The sequence below is a fragment of the Pygocentrus nattereri genome, chromosome 16, assembly GCF_015220715.1.
Source record: "Pygocentrus nattereri isolate fPygNat1 chromosome 16, fPygNat1.pri, whole genome shotgun sequence".
Classification (NCBI taxonomy): Eukaryota; Metazoa; Chordata; class Actinopteri; order Characiformes; family Serrasalmidae; genus Pygocentrus; species Pygocentrus nattereri.
In genome coordinates, this window is record NC_051226.1 from 23,841,502 (window position 1) to 23,864,582 (window position 23,081).

General features: G+C 41.9%; 1 protein-coding gene across 9 annotated transcripts in view; it reads left to right on the top strand.

Moving 5' to 3' along the window:
• amot (angiomotin) overlaps positions 1-23,081 on the top strand; it is a 34,019-nt gene continuing 10,938 nt past the window's right edge. Inside the window, exons 1-9 of one of the 9 annotated variants that reach the window (XM_017704341.2) lie at positions 1-111; positions 633-758; positions 978-1,028; positions 14,578-14,718; positions 15,961-16,034; positions 16,240-16,300; positions 17,189-18,188; positions 20,062-20,587; positions 22,008-22,152. In XM_017704341.2, the coding sequence (XP_017559830.1) occupies positions 671-758; positions 978-1,028; positions 14,578-14,718; positions 15,961-16,034; positions 16,240-16,300; positions 17,189-18,188; positions 20,062-20,587; positions 22,008-22,152 (2,086 nt within the window). In that variant the 5' untranslated portion in view covers positions 1-111; positions 633-670. Of the gene's footprint in view, positions 112-632; positions 759-977; positions 1,029-3,544; positions 3,935-5,037; positions 5,065-5,085; positions 5,278-11,524; positions 12,392-14,562; positions 14,719-15,958; positions 16,035-16,239; positions 16,301-17,188; positions 18,189-20,061; positions 20,588-22,007; positions 22,153-23,081 lie in introns of those variants that run through there. The other 8 variants (XM_017704345.2, XM_037545844.1, XM_037545845.1 and 5 more) reach the window with 8 other exon arrangements.

Genomic DNA, 23,081 nt, shown 5'->3' on the forward strand with positions numbered 1-23,081 from the left:
GCCGGTAAGGTCCGCCCTCACCTGCTGAGGTGAGCTGCTGTGACGCCAGTACACACTAAACAGCTGGGGAAGAGAAAAGAAGGCGGGTTTTCGCAGAAAAAAAGGAGAAAGGTAAGCTGCGTACTGAAATACGACTGAAATAAAGATGATAATAACAGGCCTGTAAAGTGTAAAACGTGTAAGTCCTTCATTTCTAAACTTTCTGAATTGAGTTTCCTTTTATCGAGAGAACCACCGGGCGCGTGCCACGAAAGGCTCGTGCTGTGCTGAATAAGCGCCGGCAGAGAGAAAGAGGGATAGAGGGGTGTTTTTCTCTCCGTGGTGTCTTTAGTTGGGGTTAAGAAGGGCACATTAGTGTGGAAAGCAAACCCTGGCTGTTCGTGTCTGCCGAGGCGCCGCGGTGTGAGCGAGTCGCCCAGGGTTTCTGTGTTGTGCTGGGCTCGGCAGCGTCCGCTCACTGTGCCGCTGTGTCGAGAAACACGAGCCACGTTCAGTGAAATCTCACAGGAGAGCCGAGGGTGGCTGTTTTCGGCCACCATACTTGGAGTGGGTGTGTGTTTGATGTGAGCTTTGAATGAAATGTGGCTGCAAACGCGACAAACTGAAAAAAGGATCTTGTTTTTGTCTCTAAGAAAAGGGATGTCGAGAGAGCGAGGTCGCGAATGAAGCCATGATTTCAGTCGAGGACTGGAAACCAGACCAGGTTTCTGCGTGGATGAAGAAGATTGGCTTTCCTCATTACGCGCAGAGCTTTTTAGGTAAAGTTTGGTGACTTTTCTGTGAAGCAGAAACAGTAGTAGCGAATGAACACGCAGTGGTTTCGACTGTTTTACTGACAAAAGTGCTTCCAAGTGTTCCACCTTTAAACACAAGGGGGCTCTCGACCACTGTACCTAAGCACAACACGAACAGTAACAGTGTGAGTGGTCTACATTGTGCAAGATGACTCTAAAATCTGTCCTTTTCTTTCTTCACAGAAAATGGAGTTTCTGGACTGGAGCTTTTGGAAATCACTGATTCACTCTTAGGTGATTTTTTTTTTTCGTTGTATAAAAGTTTTATGTGATATGTAGTTTGTACATCTATCCACCAAGGATTCAAAACAGGCTGAGAAGACTTGGTTTATGCTTTTAGCTCTTGAGCTTTTTGGTAGTTACATATGTGCCATATTCAAAATGCTTTAATCTCATTGTGTCAGTAAACTATAAGTCAGACCTGTAATAGTAATGTAATGTAAACCTGTAAAAGCCCCAGTCCTTGACACTTGACCTTGGTGCTTTACAGTTCGGTCTGGTTAGAAATCTCCTCCAGGCTTTCTCTTCCATCACTTTGATGCTAAAAGTCTTTTTCTCTGAAAGTAATAACATTTTGTTGACCTTAAGATCTTAAAGTTGGCCAATGGACCAAGTGTTAAAGTGTGCAAATACTCTTTGGGACCACTGTATGGCTGCTCATCCGGGCCACTGCCTTTCTTTACAGAACGGCCTTTAGTGCTTGTCTTTTCTAAAGATATATTTGTAAGGTTGTCACTGCTCTGCTTTTTATCTTCTTGTGTGGTTTTGGTTTTATTATACTGCCATTGACAGTCATAACAGTTGTGCTTAAAGCTGCTGGCCTGGCTTGAAGACTAAACCTTTCATGTTTGTGTCTCAGTAATGTTCACACAGAGGGAGGAGGGGAGAGTCATTTTATGAGCACATACTATTGATTTAATGTCAGTATCATATTTTTCAGAAATGCAGTCATGTGCTGTTGTGTTTCAAGACTGCAGACGTCAGCAGATTAGAGAAAAATTGTCCACTGAGCACAGATAATATCATACTGTACTTCCTTGGGCAGGTCATAGGCTCTCAGAAAAGGCTTGATGAATAAACTCTTGTCATATTGTGATATTAGCAAAGTCAGTGCAAGTTCATATGAATATATGACGTAGGGTAAACCTTCCTGCTTTAGAAAAATATGATCTAAGGCAGTAGAAGTGCTCTGTTGTTAATATTACATGTTCAAAATAACAGGCATTAGAGTTATCTAAGAACACTCTAATATTTATGTAGTCACATTAACTGTTATTCAATGTTTCCCAGTTAAACAAGACAACTTAAGCTGTCTTTGAAATAAAACACGATGGTGGTCAACGTTCTTTAAGTGCTGACGATATCCATGCTATGCTCAGAAAAGCATACTGTAAGTTGATGCATGATGATAAAATATCGTCATATCACCCACCCATAGGAAGAACCAGTTCATTAGAGAAGACTTGATGTTTGTAACAGTTGGTTACATCGCAGTACGATGGATGGAGACGATCAGAGGAATCATGAACAAGCCTTTAAAAAGCCTAAAGACCCAAATACAAGAGGCCTGGATCAACTATTGCATGACAGCAATAGGAATATGTCTGTGAATAAACATGTTAATATTAATGCTGTTTAACATACAGTGTATATATACAAATGTCAGGGCATCTTTCCTGCCTTAGATAATATACTTAGATTATACCTGTATTATCTCAGTATTAGGAAAGCTGTGTCTTAGTTAATATCAGTATTATTTAATGTAAAAACATTTTATATAGTGCTGTGCAAAAGTCAGAGACCATTTATTAATTTACAGTCAAAAGGCCATTAGGTACAAGGTCTGCTTGTCAGGAGATATTTCCAAAGAGATTAGATATAGGATAAGCACTTGCATAAGGAAAGTAAAATCAGAGAAAAATAAGTAAAAAGGAAGCAAGAGTTTCAAAATAAACAGTTAAAACAAAGAGAAAATGGGACTCAACAACTATGCAAGGCCTGGTAGAACACCAAAGCTATCACAATCCGATAAACATTATTCAAAGCTTTCATCTTTAAGGAGATGAGAGAGGAGAAAATCAAGCTCCACTCTCACTTCTGATCTGGAAGAAATCCACAGGTGTTTTTCTCCATCCTTTCCCTGTGCAAAGACGACGCTGCAGGTGTGCAAGGATGAGTAGCTGTGAAGCAGAAAATACAACCAAACTCTAAGACTAAAGGAGGTGTATAAAACATCCCTGCAGATTTTTTAGGACAATGAAGACTAATAAAGGCTGAGTGGACGCACTAAATACAATGTAGTTCTTGAGGCTTTGTCATTGCTAAAAATGAATAACTTGTACTTAGTGACCGTTTTAACTGGAAATGAAATGACTTGTGGGCATCTCTGTCTTTTAACAGCAGTGCTATTAACATTAATATGCCAACCTCAATTTAAAGCCTGTCTGATTTTGTGTCACGTTTTCAGGCTGTAGACTGAACCTCCCTGTCATGTTATTAGTTTGCTTTCTCCAGAAGCGTTAGTGTTCAGCTCTGTGAGGAATGCTGTGGCTACGGGTTCGCTGAGTGAGCAGGAGTCCTGCCGGTTTAGCTCGGGTGGGAGTACACACACACACTCTCTCTCTCTCAGGGCTCTTTATGCGAGTGTGTGTGAGGAGTAAAGCAGCGCGAGCGCCCTGCTTCAAACACACAAAAGCCTTTTGTCGCTTTTGCTATTTATCGCTTGAGCGACGTCGCCAGGAGCCAAACGGAGACGCGGCGCTCGCTCTCTCTCACACAGGAGGAGGAGAGCAGAGGAAAAGAGAGGAGGGATTTCTCTCCCAGCCCCCTGAACATCCCCGGCTTCTGAGAAAGGGGCTGGGCCTCCTACTAGAACTAGATGCCCGGGCTAATCTTCCATGCATTTCCTCTCATGGTGCTTTCTAGAGCGAAAACAAGTCGTTTTTAGACGAGCAGAGCATGAAATGTTGGCTGAAAGAAGACAGAAAAGTTGCCCACGTTGCCGGCGATCTCGCTCGCGTCTCTATCCTAACTTTGCTTTAAAGTTAAGCAATAGGGATCAACACGAATAGACTTTTAATGAAGTCCAAGTCTATGGAAGTCTACAGGAGCCTGCAGAGGAGCTGGGCTGTATGAAGAAGGTAAATGGCTGCGAGGTCGTGTACACGAATCTCTTAATAGAACGTGTTTAGAAAGATTGAGACTAATGTAAATGGTGGACTTGATGTTTAAGGCTTTCACCAACGAAAACTTGTAATAACAGTGCAGGACTGACTTTGTGCTAATATTGGACCAACTTATCCTCAAGAGACCACTGTTTGGCCTGAAAGTGGTCGCAACAAATCCCAGCCTAAATCTTATGAATGAATGTGATACTGGTGTTACTAGGTTGAGCATCTTCAGTTGACTGCTTTGGTAGTATGTTAACTCCTTGTATTCTACCAACAGCATTTCAAGGCTGCTGTAGCCCATCACTAGTGTGATCAGCACCATACAAAAGATTTGAGTGGATTTGCTGCTTTTCAGTGAACTTGCTATGCATCTGGAAGCCAGCTTGCTGCACAGCACTGAATGAGTTTCTCAGAGGTTCTTCTCTTCTGACAGTGATGCTCAGAGCAGTACCTCATAGGGGAAGTGGCTGAGCCATGGATTGTTAAGCTTGTATCAGTGCGACTGAGTTAGACTGTATAAGCAGTTTAATGGAAGGTTCTCAGTTTGCTTTCTCAGATGAAGGGATTACTGTTAAATAATTAACCAGGCTGCAGAGGGAATCAGCGGAGTTACTTCTGACGGATGTCACCATGCTCTCTGAGGAATGCTGTTGGGGTGGGTGGGGGTGTAAGGCAAAGCAGACAGATACGCACCGTTACATAGGGCAGGAATGCAGTCATGTGTTATTGGAAATCAAAGCAAGAGATTAAGTTATGAGGAATGTGCAGCAGGCCTGGGTGCTTCTCTTTATTAGGTGAAAGTAATGGGCCCTCTTAACTGCTCCAAGCAGTGAAGCCTTGCTGCTGCTTTTATGATGGGTTTAATGGCTGCATTTCGTATCAACGACAAGCTTTGTTGACTTGATTTTCTAAACGGTTTCCATGTAGTCTTAAAAATAGGATTCAGTGCCATAGAGAAAACTCAGTGGGTGGTTCTTTAAGTGAGATGTTAAAGTGTGATGACCCTTTTAAAATGTTCAACTATCTAATCTAAAGCTTTTACACCAAATCAAGGTTTTTTTTTTTTTTTTTAGAACTCCCGTCCATACATCACATAACAGGTCAGTTCCTGAGAACCGTCCATTGAAGACTTCTGTGCCATCGCTGCAAAGAACCCTTGTTTGGCCCTGTTATTTTTAACAGTGTGGTTGCCATGGACGTCATTTAAAGTAATGCTCGAGGCACAATGAGAAGTTAACCCACAGCTTTATAATCTGGACACGGTGCAGCCGGACGCTCTTTTCCTTCTTCCTGTCGTCGGAACAGTGCACCAAGTGAGTTAGGGCTTTGTTTAGTTGTAGAGGTAGTGAGTGTCCGCCAGAAAAGTGCCTAGCGGCGTTGACTCACAGTGCAGGAATGTCAGCGCTCTCTCTCTCTCTCTCTCTCTCTCTCTCTCTCTCTCTCTCTCTCTCTCTCTCTCTCTCCCCATCTCCCCCCATCTCTCTCCCCATCTCTCTTTCCATCTCTCTTCCTTTGCTCCCTCCCTCTCTCTCTCCCTCTCCCTCTCTTGCGCGAGGCCAAAGTTCTGCCTGCTGACTCAGCCTAGAAATCACCCGAATGCCTTTTTTTTTCCACTGAGCTTTTGCAACTCCAAAAAGCCTGTACTCCCTCTATTGAAGTTTTACAATGAGCCTGTGTTCTAGGGGAGAAGAGCTGTAGACCATAGTCAAAGCCAATTAAAAGTGTTTGAATGAGAATCTGTCTAAGTAGACCTGCATACACATAACGCCACATTCTTCCAATATGCATTACTCATATCTACTTGACTAAGGCCCACAGAATCAGAGGCTTGGTCCTTCTGAATCTTTCCAGGATGACCTCTTTGACCTTAGCGCCTTAGCTGACAGTGAAATCACCCGTATACTGTAAGCTTTGGCGAGTCTTTGTTGTGGTCTTCCGACAAAAAGCATTGTTTTGTGAAAAAGAAAGGAACTATATAGAGTGCTCACTACTTGCCCAAGAGCTTGAGTAACCCAACGCCTCCCGAAGAGCCATGTGGCTCAGCACGCACCCGCTCAACCCTGGACAGCGCAGACAGACACATCTGTGGTGGAATGTGTCACCGTGTTTCAGACACAATCACACGGGCGAGGTTCAGCATCTTTCACGTAGCTCCACTAAAGCATTAATCACGTCTCGGCTGAGATGTGTCACTACGGGGAGGATTCCAAGACACAGACTAAGCCTAATAGTGGATTACATAGTTTTTTTTAAAAACTGGAAGTCAGTGTGCTGTGGTCTTGGACTAAGCTTAACTTACCAGGTTCTTTGAGTTTTTTGTATAAGGTAAGCCACATATTCCACATATTCATTCAACAAGAGACGGGTCAGTTTGGTACACAACAGGACAGCATGCAGGTCTTAGTTAAATCACCACTTAGACTATTTTCTTCATAGTCCTACCGCCACTGATGGATAACAAAAACTTAACTGCAGTGTATGTTATATGTTGGGCACTTCAGATCGTTGTAAAAGAACAGTTCAAAGTACATCAAATGTAAATGAAATATCCATTGTCATTTCTGTGTGGTTAACATTTTCAATACGTAAATTTTACTTAAGTATTTAATTTTGAGAAACAGTCAACCAAACAATCTATGTGAGGGTTGTATGACATTTCTGAAGACAGTCAAAGAACTCAGGAAGCATGAGTTTATTAAACAGTGTGATGTATTTGGAAATATCGTGGAATTAAATTACAGTGATACTTCCTAGCTCTAGCCAAAACATAAACTGTGTAGAAGATGTGTGATGTTTTTCTACTGTTTTTCATAGTTAAGATTGGCTAGATCTTGTCAAACAGCATACCTTCCCCATTGTCAGAGTGATCCAAAAGCAGTTTCAGTTGCCCCTTTCCTTGTTTGTGGTTTTGAGTAGTTCTTGGAGTGGGAGTGTGCAATTGTGAAGCTGAGTACATCAACAAGGCCTCACTGTAAACACTTTGGGTTCTGAAGCATTTTTCTCCATGACTGTATTGCGCATCTGTGTCATACACAGTCATCACTGTGTCAATTGTCATTTTAGTCGTAAATTCTGCTTTCGTAGTTTTTTTTTTTTTTCTGGCAATACGCAAGAGGGAAAAGGGTCTGAGCTGAGAGAAAGAGAGAAATTGGCGCACAGCTTCAGTGACAGAGATGAAGCAGCAATCTCATCTCTCCACCACATGCTTTCCATTAAGGCTTTGGATGGTGGGAGTGGGTGGGAGGAGGAGGAGAGGGGGGCTGAGAGGCAGCGAGGGGGGAAAATGCCGTGTTTCCGAATACTTGGGCTTGTATCAGGGACTTGTGGGGGGAGAAAACCACATTATAGAGAGTTTGTTGGAGTTAGGGAATGAAGGGAGAAGAGAAATAGAGGGAGTCATTTGGTTACTCATGCTGGATTTTTCTCTCCACCATAATCGCGCACAGGTTCTAGAAGTTTATTATTCCAAAGTTCTTTAATAGAGCTACGTCTCTTATATACTTTGTCTTTGATTTTTTTTAACCTTTTCTCGACATTTCAGAGCTTTAAAGTGACCGTTGAATTATTTTACTGAAAAATAATTGCAGATTATGTCTCTGTTGATGTATGTGTGAGATTGACCTCAACCAAAGAATGTGAAGCACATCATATAAATATAGGAGATTCAGCCCCAAAGTAACTGAAGCCATGGCATTAAATCAAGTGCTAGCTGAAGTATTCCTGCCCCAAATGTTGTCCTCTGCTCTTTCCCAGTAAAGACTTTCCATCAAGTCCTTTGCATGTTTAATGGAACACAATCCCCTGAAATCAATCATGGCGAATGCTGGAAGGTGGATTATGGTGGAGAAGACATAGAGCAATGAACATGGAAATGGAGAGAGAGAAAGAGAGAAGGAGAGAGAGCAGATGTGTCAAACTTTCTTGGCCTACTTCTTTTCCAGTCTGGCAGTGTGAGAATCTCCCTGAGCTGAGCTGGGCGTAATGGACACCGAGGGATTCTGTGCTTTACACTTTCTCCACGCTCCCAGCGCCAGACCTTTCCAGATCGGAATGCTGCATTTCCTGCTTTGTTCCTGCCATGTGTTTCTCAGTTTCCCCTTCTATCCCCACTATCTATCCCCATCTCTTTCCTTCTCCAGCACTCGCACTGTTATTCTAAACTTTAATGAGAGATTTTTCTTTCTTTCTCTTTTTATGCTTCTGCTTTCTCAAGCCATACTTCAGTTTATTTTCTTTCTTTGCTCACTTTTGCTTTTTCTATCTTTCAAACATTATACTCTTAAAATTAAGAGAGGCAGAACAGTTCTTTGGAGCGATGCCATAAAAGAACCACTTTTGGTTCCATAAGGAATCTCTCAGTTGAGTGTTTTCAAGTGAGTTTTTCAAAACTACCAACATCTGAAAGGTCATTTAGGGACCAAAAAGTGGTTCTTCTTCTTTGGCATAACTAAGTCTTAAGTTTCTTTCCCTCCTTTGCAACACATCTGTCATAACTCTCCCATAGCAACATTGTCAGTGTAATTATGCCCCAGAAAAATCATAAAAGTATTCTGAATGTGTAAGAGAGCCCTCTGGAGTTCATTAAACATTTGGAAGGCCCCACTGAAGCTCCACTGTTATGTAAACAGTGCCTGTGAAAGGTGGGGGTGGCGTTTCATCTATCAGAAAGTTTCTCTCCACCTCAGCAGAGGCTCTGTGAGGTCACACTTGTCTTCCAGTCGTTTCCCCTTGTGTTCCGGTTTCAGAATTATGCTGCTATGTCAGAAGTCAAAGCCTTCTGGAATGCGCCCCTACTGCTGGTTAACATTAGGCATTTTTACCGTTGGTGCCCCAGGCAAGATGCATCGTTGCACTTTACAGTTAAGCAAAACGGGTGAAACAGGACAATGGAGCGGAAAATCCTAGTGAAAAATGAGATAAATAGAACTAGGGGGATGAGTTCTTGAAACCTCCCTCATTGAGTTACGTGTGCAGAATGAGTGGAAAGTTTTTGGGACAATAGGCATTGGTTGTTTGCTTTAGAAGATGGCAACGCCTCAGTTGGACGTTGATTCTTACCAAATCCTGGTCTTTTGGCAGGAATACAGCAAATACATCTAGAGACAGTTAAAGTAGGTATACAAAAGAACAACATATATTTAATGTCAACACTAACCATTGTGATTTAATTGCAAGTGTGTTGTATTTCAAGTTTAAAGACATGTTTACACTCTAGAATATTTCTCTGTAAGTAAATCGCAACTCATCACTTTCTTTGTGTCTTAACATAAGAGGTCTTTGTGACTAAAGACGTTAAACACAAAAAGTCCTGACAGCAAAGTTTTGGAGTGTAGTTGCTGCTGGGATGCAAGTCTAAACAGTAATCAGTAAAAATCTGTATATGGATTTAGACACAGTTCTCATGAAAATTTTAAATAGATGTCATTAGTGATTGCAAAAACTTGCCCTTTTAGCCATAATTTGATTTCCAGTATTATGTTAAGGGCTGTAACAATGGATGACCCAAACAGAATGTCATCAGTTTCTTGTATCATAGACCTGTTGCCAGTAGACTTATAATCTGAATTGCAGCTTTCTTGAGCATAACTGCCTGCTGCAGAATTTGGCCAAGATTTTATGTGAAGCATCTCATGCAGTGCGATTTACAGTAAATGTATAAAACCGCTGTTATAGTGCTGTTTACAACAGGCCTTTGAGTTCTTCCTTGTGCACAAAAGCATTGTTTGTATTCAGTAAGTTGACTCATACAACAATCAGCTGCCGAGACATTGCAAAACCACATTAAAGTCAGTGGAATGTAGTGTAAGGTTGAATATTTTTGGAAGTGGTTTCAATGACCAATCAAACATGTGATGTGCTTACAGTCAGCTGCAGTGTCATCATGATAACAGTATCCATGGAATTTGGTGGAGAAGGAGCAGTGCTGCATCACTGTTTTGAAGCCTTAAATTTGATGTTATGCCACAGTTGGAGAAAACCTTCTGAAAGCCTTCTGATTATGGCTGAGGAAGTGGAGTCGGCATCACTGAAACATGGAGAAGCTGAACTGTCTTCAAGTGATTAGGTCAGGAGGGAACTGTACTGTCAGGTGATGTTACTCAGGGTCCGTTTGACTTAGTGCCAGCTGCAAAACTGTGCTGAGCCTACACTGGGCTGCATTCCTGCTGTATTACTAGAATAAACACTGTCTGCGTGGGGGCCCTGGGAAACTTGTGCATGGAGGGTAAATATTTACACAACTTCGGGCTCCATTCAGAATGTACCGGACATTCTCTAAATCCAGGTTATAGTCCAGGCAATTAGAGTGTACAGTTGAGGTTGTGCTCTTAGAAATTAAAATAGCTAGACTGCTTTATTGATGTCAAGGAAGTAATCATATACCTGGCTCTGAAGTGGCCATAATACATTAATAGGCCCATACGAAGTAGAAGAGTCTGATCATTGCTGAGTAATTATCATTACCCTTTATCATAATTCATATCAGACTATGCTGAAGTGCTTGAATAGTCCTTGTTTGTTCTCAGTTATCAGTACATTATAGAGCCACAATCTAACTTAAACAGAAAGACTCTTTCTTTACGGCCTAAAAGTGTTTAAAACTCTTGTCAAGGCTGATTTATTGCTTTTAAAGTCATGGGATTTCCAGAGGAAGTAGCTCTGCCTCTGTTCTTTTCGCCTTTTGAACTTGTCTGGCAGAGTGCAGCCTGGGCTTTTTTGGCATCCCTCCGGAGCTGTTGGCTCGGTGTCACTCTCTCGGCCTGTGTGGCCCTTCTTCTCTGTCCTCTCTCTCCTTCTTTCTTTCATTCTTCCTCTTTTTGATAGCTTGAGCAGAGGCCAGTGCTGGTCTACACCTGTGCCCAGCACCCATGTTGTTCTTGACTCCCTTCAGCGGTTCTTTGTTGCAAGAGACCAAAGGCGATTAGTGAGAAAACGAAGCTGGAGTGACTACTGGGTGTTTGAAAAGCAGGCCAGGTGCTTGGACCCCATATCTGAGAACTGTATCTCTGTCACCTGCCGTCAGATTGCTTTACCGTTCAGAGCAGGTGGAAGGCAATATGTTCAGGGCAACATGACTTGTCTGTTTTAAGTCTTGTCTCAGATACACCAGCATTACAATAATCGCCTATAATGGCCTCAGCATAATGACCATAACAATTATCCCCATAGATACCAAAAGAATGTTGCTTATATTAATTATTTCTCACTTGTAACTCATTAAAATAAGCAGGGGAATTTAGTCTGAAGTGCAGATTTTATTTATGTAGATTATCATTTGAAGTTTGGATAATAAGCTACTGCTGTGTGTACAGTCTTGTTTTGTAGGAGGACAAATAGTCTTTACATTCTTAATTAATTACTTGTGATTTATACTATGTTTTATAACTATTCCATTAATTATGCAGGTATGTAGTTACACTTAATATATATATAATATAATAATGTAATGTAATGTAAATCACATGTATTATAAATTGAAAGTAAAAATGACTGCAGTGGGGAAATTAAACCTGATATCACAGAGCTTGTGAACTGATTGTAGAAGGATTAGACCAATAAGAAGCAGTCAAACACCCTTGTGCACTTTACATGGCAACACAACCATAAATAACTGGCTGTTTGGCACAGTACATATCGTTCAAGCCTCTAGAAGATATTCAGGCATTCTTGGAAAATAAACTTTATTGTATTGAAATTAATTTAAATTGCAGTCACATTATTGGTCAGAAAGCTGCAATTAGATATTTTCCCTATATTTTATTTCCCTAAGCCCTTGTTTGTTCTCGTTTATCAGTACACTAGAGAGTCAAAGTCAAACCTAAACAGGAGGACTATTCTACACCAAAATGATGGTAAAAGCTTTGGTGGGGAAACAGATTTTCTTGGGATCACAAAGAGGGTGACTAAAGTACTTAAACGTGTTTGGCGTAGATCTATTTTTCAGCAGAAAGTTAATTGGATTGTGTTTGAGCTGCTTTTTACATCTGGTGTGTGTCAACAAACTAGATGCAGACTTTGTGCGGGTGAAAGTTTTGTGTATGTTACAACCTACTTCTCATAGCCCTGCTAATTATTTTAAATACACCTCAGTTGTTCACTTTCGGTATTTCTCCTTTTGGTGATGAAAATCTTAAGCCATAAATTGGTCATATCTCAGATACGTACTTCACACCCGATACGTAATGAGGATTGATTGAGGAACTTTTCGGCAGCAGCAGTTACAGTGGCAGGTTGGTATGAGGGCGTGGAGAGGTTCTTGGCTCCGCTCCAGGCTCACCTGTCCTCACAGCCACACCTGGAGGAATGTGGCAGGTAGAGCAGCAAACGGCAGTCCCATCTGTGTGAAAGGAAGAGTGAAGCACACGTCTGACTGCTAAGTGGAGTTCTTAAGGATTTAAAGCATCTTTGGAAGAGGAATATTGAGAATTTGTGAGTGATATCTCTGTTTGGCTTCTGGCTTTTTGTGTTTTTTTTTTTTTTTTTTGCTTTGTGATTTGCTTTGTGGTTAAAGGATGAAAGAATGCCTCTCAATAACACTTAAGCCAAGTTAATTGACCTGAAATGCGGAAAAGGCTAAATATAGCAAGGATTTGCTTCATAAACATGTCGTAGCCCTGATTTACCAAAGCCTGTGGCAGTTATACTGTAAATTCTCATATAGCAGTCTTTTGATCCTGGTACCGAAACGGCTTGTGCAAACACATTTCAAAACTGCGTAAAAACGCTGGAATAAATCTCCCCGTCCATGGGCAGTGGATTGGTGGGGTTTCTGTCTAAACAGCCAGCGGGCAGAAAGGTAAACATTCTCCCATTTTTGTCGTCCTCACTGCTGGGCCTGACACACTCCATGCCTCAGCCTGTACTTAAACTGTCAGTGCAGTGTGTCACTGACATAACCGTGATGAGACTACGGGGTCAGAGACTTCAGGAGTGTGCGTACGGAGACCTATCTGTGGACTCCACGGAATGCTGGATTCCATGAATTCACTCCAGGCTGCTCTGGCTGCGGAATAAACAGTTTATCTGAAACAGTCAAGGAACTTAGAGTTCCAGCGTCAGCCGTCGGGGGTGTGGGGATATGAGCCATCTGGGTGTCATTTTTCATCAGTTTTGGTGGATGATTAGTTGTTGTGACACTGCCTGAATCATTCTTGTGTGTGTTAACGTCCTCACTTTGTAGGAAAAACAGAGAAAAACAGGGCCAACCTACAATGTCAGGACTAATAAAACGATGCTTATATTGTGAAGTGCTGTTTACAAAAGCTACATACTTCATTCTTGTAAATCTGAAAGGATTTGTTTTTGGTTACTGAGGTTAAGCTAAGGGTAGGCATAGAACATATTTTGAAACTGAGCCAGTGCTGATATCTGTTAATTTTCATGAACATACTTGCAGGTGCCCATACGTAAACATTTGTAAAATGGATATATTCTGAGTAAATCTACCTGTATTAACATTTTAGAATGTAAATGACAAAAATGCAGTCACAGTAGCCCACCTACATCAAATAATGGTTAGTAATGTCAGTCGCCCTAAACATCTGTCTGATGCCAATTTTTTTTTAAGCAAAGATCAACCAAGGCTCATATGATTCTGATGTTATCGCACATGTATAAAATATGTGTGCTATATATGTCTGACTCTATGTCCTGTCAAGGTATAGAAACAAACTTGCATGTGTATGTCTGTGCAAGCAGTTAAACAAGCTGTTGTGGTGCTTGAGTAAGGGAGGGCTGTCTTGTCCCACTCCAGCTGATTGTGTGGTTAGGTCTCAAAGGCTCAGGGATCTGTTTCTGTTGATGTTGAACGGCGACACAGAGTTGTGTACTTTCACCATGTCATCTGAGATTTACTGTAGGAGCTTGTTAATGGTGGAAACAATCAAGACAGCTTGGATCGTTCTCCACATGTGGTCCTAAGTCTTTAAAAGAAAATGAGTTTATTTGTTTAGGGGCAGGCACTGAGTTGGCTTGCCCTCGGAATGTCAATGTATCTGCTGGAATAATTGTGTTTTATGGAGAGAAGCAAATTCTCCCTAATGTGTGAAATATCAGTGGCCCAAATGCTTTCAAAAAGACTTTTGTTCCACTGATTCCTGCTAAAATGCCTGTACAATTTTAGACGCCAGCTTGAGTAGAACACTGTTCCCATAGTGATTGTATTATTTAGCTTAGAGCAGTTTGAATCCCCTTGAGTAATCCCCCTTTAAAACTATGCACATCCTCACATCCTGTGTTTGAATTTAGCCCTTTCTCCCACTGGCTCTACCACCCCCCCATACCCACTGATCTGGAACCAGGCTTTCTAAGTCATGCTTTATTCTTAACCCACAATAACTCTTAACTCCTCTGACTGACTTCAGTTCAGAAGTTGAGGGTGCTGTCCCGCCATGGCCTGACCACACAGCTGCAGGGGTCTCTCATGACCATGAAGGGGGTAAAAAACAAGGGCATTTTCTTTTTCAGTTTTGTCACGGCCAGGAAACATACGTAACCCCCTTGTATTTCACATTCCTGACCCCCCACCCGCTTCAATATTCTCGAAAAAGCCCCTCTGGTTGTCTGTGGTCCCCACCCCCATTGTTCTAGCTGGTGAGAGTGCCTTCCTGTTGTAGAGTGGCTGGGCGTTCAGGAGCTCACGGATCGCCTGTGCATTTTGGAGCGCCTCGAAGAGGTTCTGGAAAGCGAGCCAGGCCAATGCCAGCACCATGAGCGGCCTACAGTGAGCCGAGACACCAACTACAGCAGCTACACAGGTAGGTAACTTGGTTAGGGACGCTAGATTGGAGCACTTTGGGATACGTGAACTAGGTGGTGAAGTAGAAGAACAGCTGTTAGATTGGCTAATGGTAAAAAATACAACAAGTGCATTTGTCAGAGCATCTGACTGATTCAGAAATCCAACTATGTATAATGAGCATTAAAAAATGTCCAAAGTGTCATTGCAGTATGCCACATGTTTTCACATTAGTCTTTAGGTGAGTTGAAAAGCAGCTCCTTTTAGACGCAGTAACAAGTCAACACTTATAAGATGACATGAGTCTCCTTGTTCTTTTTTACGCTCAAGAATATACCTTTTTTTTTCTTTTTTTTTTGGGAAACAAAAAAAATTCACAGTGCAAATGTGTGAAAACTGGGATATGTAACATGAAGGGAATGTGAAGATAACGTTCACAAGAAATTTTGATGTAATTAAAAATCCGCATTTCTGTTTTGTTGTGAGTGTGTTTTTGTGGGTGGAGATCAATGCAAGTGGGAAACTTATTCAAACATGAAAGCTTGTAAGGAAAAACCATTGCTCTTTTTAATAAAAGGAAGCAAAGACCTATGAATTTAAATCACGCCAGTCGCTACACTACTGTGTCTGTAGCTGGATTTTACAGCTCTGAATGTGAATTGACAACAGCGATATGCTTCTGCTCTTTTCCTATTGGCTTATACATTAGTACATCAGAGTATGCTCCATCAATGTTAACATTGGACTACATGTGGCTACTTTATTACACTACAGCGGTTTTGATCATTTTTTTCCTTTGGTTTTCTATTGGTATCGGCTTAATGCTGACACTGAGTATTAAATTGGTGCTATCTCTATTTATAACAATATGTTCTAGCTAGGTGTAGACTGCAGTAAATAATTACACTAGTAAGAGATTATAAACAGACAGCAGTACTATAAATGTACAGTAAGCCAATCAGAGGTTTTAACCTCATTGTAATGCATGTAACAAACACTCATGTTTTTGTTACGCAAATGTAACTAACGAATCTGCTAACCATTGTTTTGTATTACAGTGCAGTTGTGTTCTTGCTGCTTTACGAGGCAGTTGGCCAGCTGTTTGACAGTCATTACAGTCTTCATATTCAGCTTATCTTCATATTCATGCTCTTTAATAATACCAGATATCCATCACAGATTGTCATCAATGTCTCTGTTTTAACCAGTTCTTTTAACCTTTTTCATTGTCATCATCTTTTGTCTGTTGCCATCTCTGTAGTTGGTTCTGTGGAGGGGGAGGCAGTGAGGGAGAGTGAAGAGTTGTGGGAAGAGCAACAGGAAGTGGAAGTTACAGTATGTTGTTTTTTTTTTTTTTTTTTTTTTTTTGAAGGGTTGGTGGGGCAGAGGCAGAGTACTTCATTGTGAATTGCATTTTGTTCTTCTCTTTCTGTCACTCTCTCCCTCCCTTCCTCTCTCTCCCTGTCTTATTGGAAAACAGCAGTACACTGTTGGCCCCCATTCCTGACTTTCTGTACATTTATTTATTTATTTACCACAGATGTTTCGGAAAAAAGCCTCATCCTCCTTGAGAATGCGGAGAATTTCAGAAAGCAATAGATGTAATAAGTTCCCTTTCACTACTTTATAGATGGCTCATTAACCGCTAGACTGCAAACTGTATGCAAGGCCAGTAGATGAAACCATTCTGTCCTAACCAACAACATAAACAGATACAGAAGTGCACCATTTGTAGTCTAATATTTTACTTCATTTTTACTTAGCTGTGATATAGTCTGAGTTAATGTAGTAGTAGTAGTAGTAGTAGTAGTAGTTTTAAATAGTGAGATGGCACTATGTAGTCTGATAGAAGGGTTTCCTCCTAATGGCTTTGTATGCTTTAACACTTCATCACAATTTTAAATGGCAAAATGCAATGTGGAATTATGTCTTTGTTGTCCTGAGCTCACTAATTAAAGGTTAGGCCAGTTTAGAGCTTTGAATTTGGAGGCAATGTTGATGATCAACTATCTGCACTGCATGTTTAAAGAATAAACAGTTGCTTTGTTGTTTTGGTGGATAAAGGTCCTGCTGGGTGGACATGCCTTGGCTCTGGGTATAATCACGTCCAATCAGGAACAATGAAATCCGATTACACAATGACTAAGGTCATTTACAAAAGAGAAACTGCATGAACTGATTCCAGCCATGAGGAATAGAGTCTTCTTTCAGCCTCTGAATTCATATTAATTAAAACCGTGGTATTACCCAGCTGGTCAATGCATTAGGAGTTTGGGGCAGTGGGGTTTTGAATTTATTGGTGGGGCATTAGACTCGTCAAGGCGCAGGATTAATGCACACCCTCTGATTCTATTTATTACATTTTCATTTCCAATCATTGTTGGCTAGATGTAACATAAACTGTCGTCATGCTGCCGTCTTGCTGCTGTACCTTTCCTTTTGACTTGGTCTTTAGTGACAATTCAATATTTTGCTTTTGGCGCCATTAGGGAGCGTGGACCGGGGGCGAAGCTCCTCTTTCCATGAGGTGGGTGGCGCGCGAGAGCCGGAGATGAGGGCGGCAGCCTCCTTTTCCGAAGATACCTCGGCCAGTGGTGGCAGCGGTGGAGGCCACACTGTCCTGCAACGTCTCTTGCAGGAGCAGATGCGGTATGGCGAAAGCCGGAACTACCTCGCCTTGCAACAACAGCAGCAACAACAACAGCAGCAGCAACAACAGCAGCAGCAGCAAGGTCCTTTGAGTGGATACCCAGGTCCTGGAGGCCCAGGGGACGAGCACTCCATGGTCCCCCACATTGCACGGCAGGAGCCGCAGGGCCAGGAACTGCAGGCGGACAGTGGCATGGAGAAGCAGCTCAACCCACGTGCTGGAGGAGGTAGTGGTGGGACATCAGGTGGCGGCTGCATCACCGGCCAAGGGCTAAACCCTGAGGATCTGCCATCCTATGAAGAGGCCAAAGTGCAGTCACAGTATTTCCGTGGCCACCAGCCACCACAGCCACAGCAGCCACAGCTTGGTGCTGCCTTCTATGTGACCGGTGTCTCTAACCCAAAGGTGCGGCCTCCGGAGGGCCGGCCTGCAGTGCAGCGGGTTAGTGCAGGCAAGGTGCATCAGGATGATGGGCTTAAAGACCTGAAGCAGGGCCATGTGCGCTCACTAAGCGAGAGGCTCATGCAGCTCTCATTGGCCACCAGTGGTGTCAAAGCCCATGCACCGGTCACCAGTGCCCCACTCTCACCTCAGCTGCCCCCGCCTGGCCCCCCGGGAGACTACTACAAGCCTGCAGGACCACAGCACAGGGGCCCGCCACCGGACTACCCTTTTAAGGGCATTCCCTCACCACAAAAACAGCAGCAGCACCACCACCACCAACCACAGCACCAGGAGCTGGGACACTACTTCACAGAGCATCGGGCTGCAGGCCAGCAGGGAAGAGCAGAGGTGCCCCATGTTCGATATCAGCCACCACCAGAGTATGGCTCCTTCCGGTGAGTATCTTATAGTGGAGTAAGGAAAATTTGAATTAACCCTTTAAAGCAAGACACAAAACTCTTTTATCTAGGATGTTGTGTATTTATTTGATATGTGGAATCCGATCTAACAAAGCAGAAATATGTGTAGATTTTTATGTTGTTTTCTCACAAATTACCTTTTTGAACAAGAAAACACATGAATAGGAATATGTCACACACCAGTGACGTTTTAATGTTACCCTTAATAAACAAAACAACAATAAGCGCTTACCAATCTGAACTGTGCGCTGAATGAGCTTGTGCACGTTTTTGGAAAAAATCACAGTGCATTCAAGTCTTATACATCTCTTACATAGTGATAGTGAACACAATACCACATAGAAAGTACTGAAACTACACACTGACACATTTCACTGTAGCCAAGTTGGATATGCACACACTATAACTTCTCTGGTAGCAGAGTAAAATGAGTTAAAGGGCCATTGACCAAATTCTCAGAATGGATTTCCAGTGAGATGCTCCATTCAATAGGGTTAACCAATTGGCTTGTCCATGCCCCATCTACAAATCAACTTTTGTAGTTACTGTTGAGAAATTGGACAACCTTCTTATTCAACCTAATGAGAATCTGTAACATAGAGGTATATTTAGCAAAAGAATATGTGTGATGTATGTGTATGTAGAGTGTGTCATTCATTTGAGATAATATGCATTAGGATAAGCTGAAAGTTTACGGCAAGGATGTATTTGTAAGTGGAGCATGGATGGGTTGAGTACTGCTCAGTAGTTATATGGGATAGATGAGTGAGATATGAGAAGGAAAATCAGACTAATGTAAAGCTCCCCAAAAGTGCATTTTCATATCATTAGTGGAGTATACAGTCATTAAAAACCTTGGCTGAGGAAGGGGATTTAAAGGGAAATTCCTTTTAAAATGCATTTCTGTTTCCTCACTCATTTCTGGTTACATTTTAGGCTAGATGGTTAAGTGGTTTTAACTCCAGTCCTTGGGTTGTACTGCCTTGCATATTTTCAGCCATTATGTTCCACCAACACACCTGACCCAGATTATATTGGACTTGAGAACTACGTGATGAGCTGGATCAGGTGTGCAGAGGTAGGGAATTGTTGAAACTACACAGTTCAGTGGTTCCCCAGGTCTGGAACTGAAAACACTGTTTTCAGCCACTGTTTTCAGCCACTGTTTTACCGTCCCTGTATTGTACTCCACATCTTACAAACCCATTTCACTTATGAAGAGCTTATTTTGAGTAGTCAGAAATGAAAAAATGTCAAAAACAATAAAGAATGTACTTCTGGAGAACTGGAGAAAAAGCATTATTACCTGAATTACCTACAAATCACCAGGTAAGTGCTACGTACAGGCGGTAGATGGGAAAAGATTAAATTCCCCTTTGAGTGGCCTTTCCCTGAAATGCTGGAACATGTTGTCAGGCGTTATAGGAAGAGCCAGTTTTGCCTGTTTTCCTTTAATTCATTAACCTCACAACAAGCGTGGCACACTGCAGAAGAATGCAGTCCGAATTTTAGTAATCAACCACTACAAGTTATGGCATGACTATTTCCCTATTGTGTTCCATAGAAACAGGAATGGTGACGTGAATTTTTTTTTTTTTTGCAAAACACCTGCAATGTCATATGTGTGGTATAGGTCACACAGTTTTCAGCCAGTTATTTATCCTGCACTTGCTACAGTCAGTAAATCCTGTCATATGTATATGTCAGCTGAAACTTGATGCATTCTTCAGTATTGTGTCAGTCACAGAATGCTATGGTACTCTTTTATTATTGTGGCACATGGATAGTGACCTTTAGTGGGCATGTGTTAATCAAACCTATTTCCAATTGGCTGCTCTGTTCTCCTCAGCTCCAGTAAGGAAAGCTCAGGCCACTCTCAGAGGCCCATCCATCACCACAGCCCAACCTCTTCTGTCACCTCAGTGGGCTCGCTGTCCCGTGCCCAGTCCTCCACCCTCAGCAGTATCTTGGCCTCCTCCCATCCTCCCCCACCCATGACCCACCAGGGGGAGCTGCCCTTCCCTATGGGTCCACGGAGCCCACAAGGACCGGGCTCACACCAGGGAGATCCTTACGGCCCAGGTCACCCCCCACAACACCAGCGTGGCCATGGCTTCCCACATGATCCCTATGGCTCAGCCCCCAGGGGCCTCCATATGCACCAGCACCAGTTTCACCCACAAGGGCCCCAGCAGCAACAGCAGCAGCAGCAGCAGGGACCTGGGCAGCACTACCCTCACCCTCATTCCATCCAGGGTGACCCCTATGCCATGCTGGCCCGCGCCCAACAGATGGTAGACATGCTTACAGAGGAGAACCGACACCTCAAGCAGGAGATGGAGGTGTGTGGAGAGAAGGTGTCCAAGCTGCACAAGGTAAGAAAATTTAAGACCTTTAACGTCGATTCTACCCAATTTACATCAACTTTAATCCATTGAAGACTAGCATTATTATAATGTTATTAACAAGAGAAGGAGGTTGTTATCATGGTTAACATCACGGCTGCGCCAGCTCATGCCACAGATCATCACAGCTGTGTTGTTATTCAGGAGAATATAATCTGAAGTGTTCTACTGTTTGCATAGAACAGTTCTGTGAAGTACAAAAATAAGCAAAGAATACAGTGCCTGACAAGACCCTATAGACAGTACAATTAAAAATGCATTGCAAAATCTTAAATGCGATGCAAACACAGAAAACACTTTCAATAGGCATTTCTGCACTTGAACTACATTTCACAGACATTGTAATGCTATACATACAGAACACACATGCAACTTCAGAAATGTCCCATAGCCAATCACAACACAAAGGAAATGATCCACAACACAACAGCAATGTTTCTGGAAGACTGTCAGAGGGGATGAAATATCTGTGAAGGATAATTACTGATCAGAAGTTGATAAGACCACAGAAACTTACATTCCAGAAAGTTTATGGATAACTGTGCTGGCTAGTTAGCTCTCTGATATGTTATAGCTGTACTACAGTAGTTATAAGTTACATCTGGTATTGTTATTTTGACTTTTACATTTATACAATAAAGCTGTACATTGTCATTATGATACACTGACATTAGTAATCTTTTCAATTACAGTTAACTCATATTTACTGGTAAATGTTTAGACTATTTAAAGTCTGAATGGCTCCATTGCCTCTGGAAACATTTTTGTTGTGTTATTACTAACAGGGATGCATGTTTTCAAAATGCAAGTGCATACATTATTATTTTGATGAAAGTGTTTTCTATGTTTGCAGCTTGTTATTTATTTGCAGTTCGCTATTTCAAATGCTGAAAGAATAATTCCTCCGCACTTATGTTCTGCTCCTACTGCTGTGATGGTTTCCAGCCAAAAAAACCCACATAAATATGTGAAAAATCGCTCATACTTCAAAAACAGGAATTTATATAATTTTCTATACTATTTCAATGTAGTTGCAAGGTCATATAATTAAATAGTTGTATAATTAATTCAATGTATTACATGTGATTTACGTTCTGTCTCTATTTCTGTTTTTTTCCAAATGTTTAGAAAATAATGGCAAAAATGTAAAGAATGGTATTTTTTCCTTCTTGAGCTTAAAGATTGTAGGATGGTTCAAAACAAAATTAATCTTCTCTTCTACTCAAACACTTTTGAGAGATTCTTTTCTGCTTGTTTCAACAAGCTACTAATGATAAATAATTCATGTAACAACATGCTTTTTGTTATTGCAGGCTATGAGTTATAAAGGTTAAATGAACAAGCGAGTAAGACCTATTGGAGGTAACTTCTAACATCTTTTCCTCCGCAGATGGAGTCTGAAATCCAGCGGGTGTCGGAGGCATATGAGAACCTGGCTAAGTCGTCGTCTAAGAGAGAGGCCCTGGAAAAAACCATGAGGGACAAGCTAGAGCTAGAGGTGCGCAGGCTGCACGACTTCAACAGGGATCTGAGAGGTGAGCTGAGTTTGAATCTGGGTTTGAGAGGGCACTGCGGGGTCTTGATCTCACAGGGCAGCTTGGAGAACTACACTACACCACTGTCAGAGATTTCAAAGTCTGATAAGAAAGCACAGAGTGGCTGCACTGTTACCTTCTCCCAAAATATGTTCCCTTGTGGTGCTTCATCCTTCTCACCACAACTTGTGATAAACAAGTTTTTAGATTTTTTTAATAAACATTGTGGTCTCTCTGGCTCTAGAGAGATACCCCCTAAGAAATATTACAGACCTGTTTTAACTCCTGGAACCATGAGCGACTATATGGGTCCATACTTCAGTTCTCACTGTCACAAAATACATAGCTTACTAGTTTCAGAGTAGTTACCAAATAATAAGTACCTCATTATAATAACTCTTAATTAATAACTGAAAATTAATCTTATGTTAAAGTTTGTTATTGTCTGTTTTTGCATGAATTGCAGCAGGAGGCTTCATGGATCTTTGCCATCATGATTAATTAATGATGGTATAGCACAATAGAGGAAGAGCCTAGAATAATGAAATTTGGTCTTGACTAAGCTGAGTGAACATTTATTTTTGTCATAAGCTACCTTTGGAGCCCAGCTGAATAGTTCTCTTCAGCTCAGTTCCTCTAGTTTCTTTTCCAAAAAAAGTTTTTTGTTCACTTAACCCAAAGCAAAGGCTCCACTGTTTGCTAGCTCAGTGCCTGTGAACAGGCTGAGCATATCCACCTCTACCATTCTGCCTCATGGTTGTTCTTTGGAGCAGCAGAGAACAGAGAAATCCTTGATTTATGGCAATGATCCCAGACTCCAAATCCACAGGGAGCCCCGAGAGTTTTACAGCAAAATCGCCGAGGCTCCACCCCCTTTCCTTCTCCCTCTCTCTTGCCCTCCATTCTTACTCCCTATGTTTCTCATTCTT